The sequence below is a fragment of the Dictyostelium discoideum genome, assembly GCF_000004695.1.
Source record: "Dictyostelium discoideum AX4 chromosome 2 chromosome, whole genome shotgun sequence".
Taxonomy (NCBI): Eukaryota; Evosea; class Eumycetozoa; order Dictyosteliales; family Dictyosteliaceae; genus Dictyostelium; species Dictyostelium discoideum.
The window spans coordinates 7246177-7256176 of NC_007088.5; the positions used below are offsets into that span (position 1 = coordinate 7246177).

The 10000-nt window shown below is 20.2% G+C and overlaps 7 protein-coding genes across 7 annotated transcripts in view; 2 read left to right on the forward strand and 5 right to left on the reverse strand.

Annotated features, from left to right (window-relative positions):
* Nucleotides 1-1694, forward strand: part of gefH (Ras guanine nucleotide exchange factor) — a gene marked incomplete at both ends in the record, with an annotated part of 2017 nt that extends 323 nt beyond the window's left edge. The window contains 3 exons of the mRNA XM_637742.1: nt 1-410; nt 513-775; nt 876-1694. The exon at nt 1-410 is cut by the window's left edge and continues 323 nt beyond it. Of these exons, the coding sequence (XP_642834.1) occupies nt 1-410; nt 513-775; nt 876-1694 (1492 nt within the window). The remainder of the gene's footprint in view (nt 411-512; nt 776-875) is intronic.
* A 326-nt stretch (nt 1695-2020) lies between these two features.
* Nucleotides 2021-3196, reverse strand: DDB_G0276913 (hypothetical protein; the record flags this gene model as incomplete). Its single annotated transcript, XM_637743.1, has 1 exon — nt 2021-3196. One exon carries the CDS (start codon nt 3194-3196, stop codon nt 2021-2023), a length of 1176 nt encoding a protein of 391 aa, XP_642835.1.
* A 254-nt stretch (nt 3197-3450) lies between these two features.
* Nucleotides 3451-4718, reverse strand: DDB_G0277021 (hypothetical protein; the record flags this gene model as incomplete). The annotated part of the gene is made up of 4 exons (XM_637744.1): nt 3451-3732; nt 3845-4295; nt 4392-4569; nt 4664-4718. The coding sequence occupies 4 exons, from the start codon at nt 4716-4718 to the stop codon at nt 3451-3453; spliced, it is 966 nt and encodes a 321-aa protein (XP_642836.1).
* Nucleotides 4719-5182: 464 nt separating this feature from the next.
* DDB_G0276911 (hypothetical protein) lies at nt 5183-5836 on the reverse strand (the record flags this gene model as incomplete). Its single annotated transcript, XM_637745.1, has 1 exon — nt 5183-5836. One exon carries the CDS (start codon nt 5834-5836, stop codon nt 5183-5185), a length of 654 nt encoding a protein of 217 aa, XP_642837.1.
* A 132-nt stretch (nt 5837-5968) lies between these two features.
* Nucleotides 5969-6142, reverse strand: DDB_G0276909 (hypothetical protein; the record flags this gene model as incomplete). The annotated part of the gene is made up of 1 exon (XM_637746.1): nt 5969-6142. The coding sequence occupies one exon, from the start codon at nt 6140-6142 to the stop codon at nt 5969-5971; it is 174 nt and encodes a 57-aa protein (XP_642838.1).
* Nucleotides 6143-7030: 888 nt separating this feature from the next.
* DDB_G0277005 (hypothetical protein) lies at nt 7031-8068 on the forward strand (the record flags this gene model as incomplete). The annotated part of the gene is made up of 4 exons (XM_637747.1): nt 7031-7058; nt 7101-7125; nt 7193-7542; nt 7623-8068. 4 exons carry the CDS (start codon nt 7031-7033, stop codon nt 8066-8068), a joined length of 849 nt encoding a protein of 282 aa, XP_642839.1.
* A 313-nt stretch (nt 8069-8381) lies between these two features.
* Nucleotides 8382-9518, reverse strand: DDB_G0276907 (hypothetical protein; the record flags this gene model as incomplete). Its single annotated transcript, XM_637748.1, has 1 exon — nt 8382-9518. One exon carries the CDS (start codon nt 9516-9518, stop codon nt 8382-8384), a length of 1137 nt encoding a protein of 378 aa, XP_642840.1.
* Between the last annotated feature and the right edge of the window lie 482 nt (nt 9519-10000).

Consider the following 10000-nt stretch of genomic DNA (forward strand, 5'->3'; position numbering starts at 1 on the left):
CGAAGCATCACATTCAATCAATGATACAATGTTATTGAAATTGATTATGCAATATTTTCACGAAGAGAATTTAACCACATCATTAAAAAAGATTCAAGAGGAAACTAAAGTTCAATTCACACCAAACGAAGTTGATAAAGATTCATTAGAGAATTTACTCAGAATTGGTATAAAGGATACCAATTGGTTTGGACCATTGGAAGATATAGAGGATGCAGATCCAGAGGTTGAAACTTACCATTCCTATATCTCTGAAGATTCTCTAAATGAAAATGGTTTAGAAGGTGAAGGTAACCTAATTGAAGATCGTTATGATGAATCTCAAATAAGTAGAAATCCTGATGGTACAATTAAAGCTGCAACATTTAATAGATTATTATTATGGTTAATTGGTAATTTTAATGGTCCTGGTATGGTTATTATTAATTATTATTAATTATTATTTATTATTTAATACAATGTATATTAATATTTTATTTTTTAATTTTTTATTTTTATTATTTTTATTATAGATGTAAATGAATTTAAAAAAATATTCTTTTTAACATATCCATCATTTACAACAGCGGAAGCAATATTAAATAAATTTACACAAATCTATCAATTATTTGATAATATTGAATCAGCTCAAGTAATTTGTTTTATTAGATTTTGGATCGAACAACATCCAACAGATTTCAATGAAAAACTATTAGCAATTTTAAATAATTTTATTGAACATCAAGTTGCAGCTTCACATGCTAAACAATTACGTGCAGTTATTAATCTTAAAATTGTAATTGACTATAATTAATTAATTAATTAATTTATAAATTATATATTAATATTAATATTATTATTATTATTATTATTATTTTATAAAAAAAAAAAAATAGGAAAATTATAAAGAAGCTAGAAAAGAAATTAAAGATCCACCAGAACCAAAAGTACCAAAAAATATATTTTCACCAACTTTAACATTTGATGATATTGATGAGGAAGAGATAGCAAGACAGTTATGTTGTATTGATTTTGCATTGTATGAATTGATTAAACCATCAGAATTTTTAATCAAGGGTTGGACCAAACCACAATATAGAAATAAGGCAGTGAATCTATTGAATATGATGAGAAGATTCAATGATTTCACTAAATGGATAGCAGCATCGATTTTAAATGAACAAAATTCAAAGGGTCGTTCGAAATTATTGGGTAGATTTTTAAAGATTTCCGAACATTTACGAGCAAATAATAATTTCCATTCATTGATGGCAATTTATGGTGGCATTAATAACACTCATGTTTTTAGAACCAAGGCAATTCGTAAGGATCTCTCTAGACAGCAACAAGAGACCTATGCAGAGTTGGAGAAATTGTTTGCAAGTGAGAATAGTTTTAGAAATTATAGAATAGCTTACAAGGATGCTAAACCACCTTGTATCCCTTTCCTTGGTATTCATTTACGTGATTTGGCATTTGTCGATGAATCAAATCCCGATAGAATTAATAATCTCTTAAATTTAAACAAACGTCGTGTCATTTGGAGAGTCATCGTCAACACTATGCGTTATCAACCAATTCCTTATTACTTTTTAAAGGTTCATCAAATTTCTTTGTTTTTAACTGAATTAAAAACTGAATCCGAACAACCTCAATTAACTTTAGATTTATCTTCTCATGATACTGTATTACCAAGTTCACCATCTTCAAAATAAAAATTAAATTAAATTAAATTAAATTAAATAAATAAATAATAAATTATATATAATATAAAATTAATATAAAATAAAATAAAATAAAAAAAAAAAAAAAAAAAAAAAAAATGATATGGTACATTATAAAAAAGAATCAAGTTTATTATTATTATTATTATTATTATTATTATTATTATTATTATTATTATTATTATTATTATTATTATTATTATTATTATTATTATTATTATTATTATTATTATTATTATTATCATTATTATTATTATTATTATTATTATTATTATTATTATTATTATTATTATTATTATTATTATTATTATTTATTTTTAATTATGACTTGAATGAATAATAGGTGGACAAATTAATGCAAATTGAATTTGTTCAGATTGATTCTTTTCTTTTTGTTTTTCTTCATTATTATTATTATTATTATTATTATTATTATTATTATTATTATTATTATTATTAGCCTCACAATTATTTTCATTTTGTTGTTGTTGTTGTTGTTGTTTTTCTTGAGTAATTTCATCCCAAATCTCTTGTAAAGATATGAAAGCTGAAAGTGCACCACAACCACCAATATATCCATCATTTTCAATTTCATATATTGAACAAATACATAAACCAAATTCAGCGATTGCACTAATCAATGATTTAATTTCATTTGTTCTATTATTTCTTAAAATTATTAATGTTTCTTTATTTTCCTTATATTCTTCATCTTCTTCTTCTTCTTCAATTTTTTGTTGTTTCTCTTTATTTATTTTATTTTTATTTTTTAATTTTAAAATTTGAATTATTGTATTAATTAAACCATAAATAATTCTAATTATAAAAACTACTAAACTATAAACCCAAACGAAATTTGAAACTTTACAAACTAAATCCATAAATTTATCAGTAACTTGAAAGATTTTAATTCTTGTACCCCAAAATATTATATCATTAAGTTCTGATATAAAATTAAATGAATGGTCAATTAATTCTAGTGTATTTAAAAATGATGTACTAATATTTGTAAATGATTTAAGTGTATTTAGAATTTGACGTTTTCTAGTTAAATTTTGGTTCTCTTTTATCTCTTGATTTTGTTTATCTTTAAATTGTTTCAATGATTCAATTAAATTTTGAAAAAATTCTACTAAATTATTAAATTCTCTAAAGAATCCAAATAATCTAAACACAATTCTTGCATCACAAAAACTTGATTCTAATGATTTTAATCTTTCTTTAACTAATTTATCATTAAATTTGTTTGATTTAAATAAAATAGTTTCTAAAATTTTTATTATTCTTTTATTATTATTATTATTGACATTATTATTAATTCTTTTTTTTTTTCTTTTATCGATAAATGTATTTAATAATCTGGTTATATATTTTTTATCAACAAAATGATGTAAAAGTTGACTAAAGTATTGTATAAATTTAAATACTTTATCTCTTCCATCTAATGAATTAAAAACACTAATAATTTTATCATTAAATTCTAATATATTCATATGTTTTTATAAATAGCTATGTGAAATGAATTTTGAAAAAAAAAAAAAAAAAAAAAAAAAAAAAGTGATAAGGGAAAAAAAAAAAAAGTGAAAATGTGAAAAACCATCGTTTTTTATTATTATTTATTTTTATTTTTTTTTTATAAATAAATATCTAATAAAAAAAAAAAAAAAAAATCTATTATTTACAAATTTAATTTTTTTTTTTTTTTTATTTTTTTTTTTTTTATTTAATATTTTTTTAAAATATCTGTTCAAATATCTCCTTCTTTTGAAATTGTAGAATCACTTTTTTCTATATTACTATTATTGGAATCAGTGATATTATTTGAAAGTTTTTCTAATTTATTTGATATATTTTTACTGTTCTTGGAATTTGATTTTGTTTCTTTTGTAAAATCAGATGAATCATCTTTCCTTATTTTTTTTATTGCTCTTAAAAATATATAATCCCAAAATGAGTTTCCTAATACATACATTATTACAATCATTTGAGAAGTATCACATATTCCTGTAAGAAAATTTGAAATTATCATCTGTTTTTTAAAAAAAAAGATAAAAAAAAAAAATTAAAAAAAAAAATAAATATACTTGTTTTTAAACTTAAAAATTAAATTGAATTAAATAAAATCAAAAAATAATTATTACATCTCTATAAGGTTCAGGATCTCTTGGTTCAAAAAAGTTAATTACAATATCTTGAGCTAAAACCACTATAATACAAATTATAATTGTATAAACTAATAATTTTGATTTATAAATCATTTGTTTATAACTTTCTTGATATTTTGAAGTTTTAGATGATAGTTTCATTCTTTTTACTAAAATTGAACCAAAAATAATTTGGGATGAAAAAAATATTGCTAAAAATACTAACATTCCAATCGCTTCAAGAATTGCAAGAGTATCATCCATTAAAAATAAAATTGAAATTGGAACTTGCCAACAGAAATAAATTGTTACAATTGAAAATGAAAATATATAAATCTTTTTTGTACTTCTAGTTCTAATTTCTTTAGATATAAAAAATTGGTATAAGAGTTGTAACCATAATGAACCTAAAAAAGACCAACTAACAAAAACGAACCAAATTCCCCATCTTTTCCATATTCAATTTAGTTTTTAATTTTTCATTAATTTCTAAACCTTTTTTTTTTTTTTAATTTTTTTTTAAATATTTAAATTAATAACATACGAAAAGAAAAAATAAAACACTGTACCAACTTGCCAATTATCTGGATAAGCAATAAATAGAGCAGAAAAAACTACTCTTGTTGCGCAAAATAATGTCATACACAGAAATACAAAAAATTTGGTGTTTAACATGTTTTTATTAATTAATTTCTCTTTACCTTCATGAAATACTTGAGCTCCTATTATTTTTTTAATTTAATAATTATATTTTTTATTTTTTAATTAATTTATTAATTTATTATTTATTTTTTTATATATATAATTTCTTCATACCATTAATCAATGTAAAAGCGAAATATACAACCAATTTACAAACAAACATTGCCATTGCTATTTTCTTTTCATGATTTGGAATTTCCCCCATTTTTTTCTTTATTATTTAGAGTAAAATAAAATAAAAAAAATTTATTATTTTATTATTTTTTTTTTCTATTTTTGTTTTTTATTTTTATTAAAAGAGGTAATGATTTGTGGCAGTATTTTTTTTTTTTTAAAAAAAAAAAATAAAAAAAGAAAAAATAAAAAAAATAAAAATTAAAATAAAATAACAGAAAGTGTGAAATCTCATTGTGAATCGAAACTGTTTCGTGGTAGGCGATCACTTTTTTTTTTTTAAAAATTTTTTAAAAATAAAAAAATGGGTTTTGATTTTAAAATTTTATTTTTAATTTTTTTTTTTTTTTTTTTTTTTTTTTTTTTTTTTTTTTTTGATTTTCGAATTATCTCGGAATTAGATTTAAGCACCTCCTCCCTTCAGTATTAGCAGTGAATTATTTTTTATTTTTTTATTATTTACATAACATTATTAATAGTATCATCAGTTGAAACTTTACTATTATTATTTTCACTATTTATTGATATAGTATTACTTTCATTACTTTCATTTGATTTTACAGTTGGTAAAGATACCGGTAATGAATTTAAACTACTACCACCAATAACAATATGATTTTTTTGTTTTTCAATTCTTTTAAATTTGAAATAATTTTTAAAAGAAAGTTCACCCATTACAAAAATTACCATTATCATTTGAAATGAGTCAGCAATTCCCACAATGAAATTACTTATTATCATATAAACATATGGTTGAGGATTTTGTGGTAAAATAAAATTTATTACTATATCTTGTACTACTACAACTATAATTACAATGATAATTGTTGATAGTAATATCTTTGATTTTAAAATCATCTTTTTATAGAAATCTTCATATTGTGCTTTTTTTGAAGATTTCTTCATTCTTCCAACTAATATCCAACCATTAATTGCAACAGCTAATGAATATACACTTATAAATACAACCATTCCTATTGCCTCTAAAATTGCAATAGAATTATCCATTAAAAATATAATTTGAATAATAATTTGCCAACATAGATAAATACCAACTAAAATTGAAGAAATATAATAAATCTTTTTTATATTATTAGAACTCTTTGTTTTCATTTTTTTAGAAAGAAAGAATTGATATACAATTTGGGCCCATAATGATCCTAAAAAACTCCATTCTTAAAATTTTTAAAATTTTTAAAATTTTAAAATTATTAATAATTAATTTATTTTATTTATTTTTTCAAATTAGATTGATACCTTACCACAAAATACAAAAAATACTCCATAAGAGAACCAAAAATAGTGCCAAGTACCAACTTTCCAATCGTTAGGGAAAATTACAAATAATACTGAAAATATAACTCTTGTTAAACAAAAAAGAAATAAACAAAGGAATATTATAAATTTTGTATTTACCATATTCCTTACAACAACAATTGACTTTCTTTCATGCCAAACTTGGAAACCTTTATATTAAATCATATATTAAAATTTATTATTTTATTAAATTATTATTTTTTAATTTAATTTATCTTTACCATTCAAAACCATGAAAATAAAATAAAAAACTATTTTAAAAATAAAAAGTGTATAGGCTATCTTTTCTTCATGATTCATCTTTGATTCATAAAATAAATAAAATAAATATAATAAAAAAATAAAAAAAAAAAAAAAATGAGAAAAAAAAAAAAAAATATTAAAAAATAAAAATAGATTTGCGTTGATGAAAAAAAAAATCAAAAAAATATTTGAAATTAAATTCGATTTGAGATCTTTTTTTTTTTTTTTTTTTTTTTTTTTTTTTTTAAAAATGTTAAATATTTATCTATTTATTTTGGGTAAAAAAAAAAAAAAAAAAAAAAAAAAAATTAAATAAACTAAATTTGTGACATACGTGGTGACATTCATATATTGAATTATCTTCTGTGAGATACGATACATACTCAATTAAATGATAAGTGTTACTTAAAAGAGCTCGATAATCACATTTAAAAATAGTATTTATATCAGTTTTTGAAATATTTGTATACCAGAGGATTATTATTTTTAATTTTTTATTTTTTTTTTTTTTTTTTTTTCTCTAAGTAAAAAACCCTTATTTTAAAACATATATTTATTTTACCGATGTTTTTTTTATCAATATAATTTTTCAATAATTCTTGAATTTTATCATTATATGATTATTTTTCAAAATCTATTATATTTCATTTTTATCAATATCAATTGGTATTATTTTTTTATTAAGTTATTAAATTTCAAAATCACTTTTAAGTGATTAAGTACCCTAGTAAAATTTGTCATAAAATGATGAATCTTCCTTTTTTTTTTTTCCCGTGTAATATTCTAATTTTTTTTTATTTTTTAATACTAAAACTAGTAAAAGAATTATATATTATCACAAAGTTGGTTTTTTTTTTCTTTAATTTTTTATTTTATTTTATTTATTTTTTTTTTTTTTTTTGTGTACAGATCACCCAAAGATACAGTATTCTTTTGTTTGGATTGTAAATTAAAACCATGTTGTACTCAATGTACATCAAATAAAGGTGAACATCATGGTCATAGAACTGATTCATTAGAATTAGTAAATACTCTTTCAGTATTGGAACATACTCAAGATATAATGGATAGACTTATAACTTCTTCAATTAAAGATAAGAATGAATTACTTAAAATATTAGTTTATAATTATAATAATGAATATCATAATAAAGAGATCTTTGAAAAATTTAATGAAATTTCAAAATTTAATGATCAACAAATTTTTAATAATGAAGATTGTTTTAATGTTCATGGAGATACAATTAAAACTATTAAATGTAAGCTTTATACAGTTTTTTTTTTTTTTTTTTTTTAATAAATTATTTTAACATTTCATTCTAATTATTACTAAATATAGTTAACAATTTAAACTTTAATATTTATAAAGAGGGTGATATTCTTAATTTTAAGGAGAATGTGGGTATAGAATTCAAAGACAATTCTATAAAAAATCAATTACCATCAAGTGTAATGCTCTTGGATGGATTCAATCAAAAATTAACACCAGGTATATTACCAGATCATATTAAATGGTTGCATTTAGGTGATATTAAACAAGAATTAATTGTTGGCTCAATTCCTAATACTGTGACTCATGTCACTTTATTTGATGGATTTAATCTAAAATTAACACCAGGTATATTGCCAAATTGTCTTGAATCCTTGTATTTAGGTAATATTGGACAAGAATTTATGATTGGTTCCATTCCTAATACTGTGAAGAAAGTAAAAATTTCTGAAAATTTTAAACACCAAATTGAACCTTTTGTTTCAAAAAATGAAATAATAATTAAATTAGGTTGAAGTTAAACAATTCCAATAAAAAAAATAAAAAAAAAATAAAAAAAAAATAAAAAAAAATTAATAATTCTCTTTTATACAAATAAATTTTAAAACTGATTTAAAAAACTTATTTAAAATGTGAAGATGTAAGATTTTTAAGGTTGGTATTATTGATATTATAATATATTGTTGTAAATTGTTTATAAAATTTATTATTTATTTTAATTTATTATTTTATTTATTTTTAATTTTTATTTTATTTTATTTTTTTAATTAAAAAAAAAAACTATAAGAATAAAAATAAAATGCAAAGAACTTAATTTGAATTAAATTATCAATTTAATAATTTTGTTTTTTCATTTGGTTCTTGTTGTTGACGTTGAGAAATAAAATTATTATTATTATTATTATTACTATTACTATTGTTGTTGTTATTATTATTATTATTATCGAAAAGATCACTACGACCATCATCAATATTATTAATTGAAATATCAACACCTTCATTGGCACTATATAACATTGGTTTAAATTCATGAGGATTTAAAGCTTTATGTTGTAATAGGATTTCACAAATTTCATCATCAGAAGTTTGATTAAAAGTAAAAGTATGAGATTTTACAAATCTTACAAAAACTGAACGATCTTGATACTTTTCATTGATAACATGATCAATTAAATCTTGATATTTGAAAATATCGAAAATGGTAATATTTTTAAATTGTTTAACGGTTGTATAGGAGAGGTGAGACATCATATTCTTGAAATCTAAATCAGAGAGTAAATTAACGTAGGCAATAAAGTACATTAGAGGGAAAAAGACATAGGTAAGGAAGAATTGAACGATTAGACTAATTGAACTAACCATATTTGTTCCAAATAAAAGATGAACGTTTAAACCGTTGCATGGCATATCGCCATATTGGTGGTTACGCCAGTAAACCCATACAAACTTTAGTCCCATAAATACAAGAATATTAACAAATAGGAAAATGGTTAAACGCACCTCATGTTTCTTTTCACCTTCAATGAAAATTTTAGAAGTGGCTAAAATATTTTGAATTCTCTTTCTCTTTAAATATAATAAATAATCCAAAGTTAAATATAATATCACTTCTAATAAAAAGCAAATAAATGAAATTAATAAAATTAATCCAGAATATTGATCACCTTGTAAACCAAATAGACTAACTGGGAAATTTAATGAATATTTTGAATCGGTATGGAAATATTCATTTAAACATTCTGGAACTCCTTCTATGAAACAATTATCTAAAGACATTGAATCCGTTGTACCATTTTTACCATTTCCAGAACATTCTACAATTGTCATTGTTGTAAATTCTTGATAAAATCCAACTTCCATAAAAACCATAAAACCTAATGTAATAATTCCAATAACTATAATTCTTACAATTGTAGGTTGAACTGTTTTTAAATAATTATTAAAATCAAATTTGAATTGATCCATTTTTTTTTTTTTTTTTTTTTTCTCTCCTCTCCTTTTTTATTTTATTTTTATATAAATACAATTATTTTTTTTTTATTTTTATTTTTATTTTATGTTTTCTTTTTTTTTTTTTTTTTTTTTTTGAATATGCTTTTTTTTTTTTTTTTTTTTTTTCTATTAATAAATTTTGGTTTAGTTTAGGGGAAAAAAAAAATAAATAATAATTAAATTAAATAAAATTTAATTAAAAAAAAAAAATATAATTAAATTTTTATTTTTTTTTATTTTTCCATAATTCTGTAACCTATAAATAAACTTTTTTAATCTCAATTACCACATGCAAGGTTATGATAAAAAAAATTTAATTCAAAAAAATTAAAATTTTTTTTTTTTTTAACACTGGTTCCAAAAATTGACACTTGATGACGCCAACATTTTTTTTTTTCAAACACCAAACCACAAAACTAAAAAAAATATCTAACCCACTGGTTTTTTTTCAAACA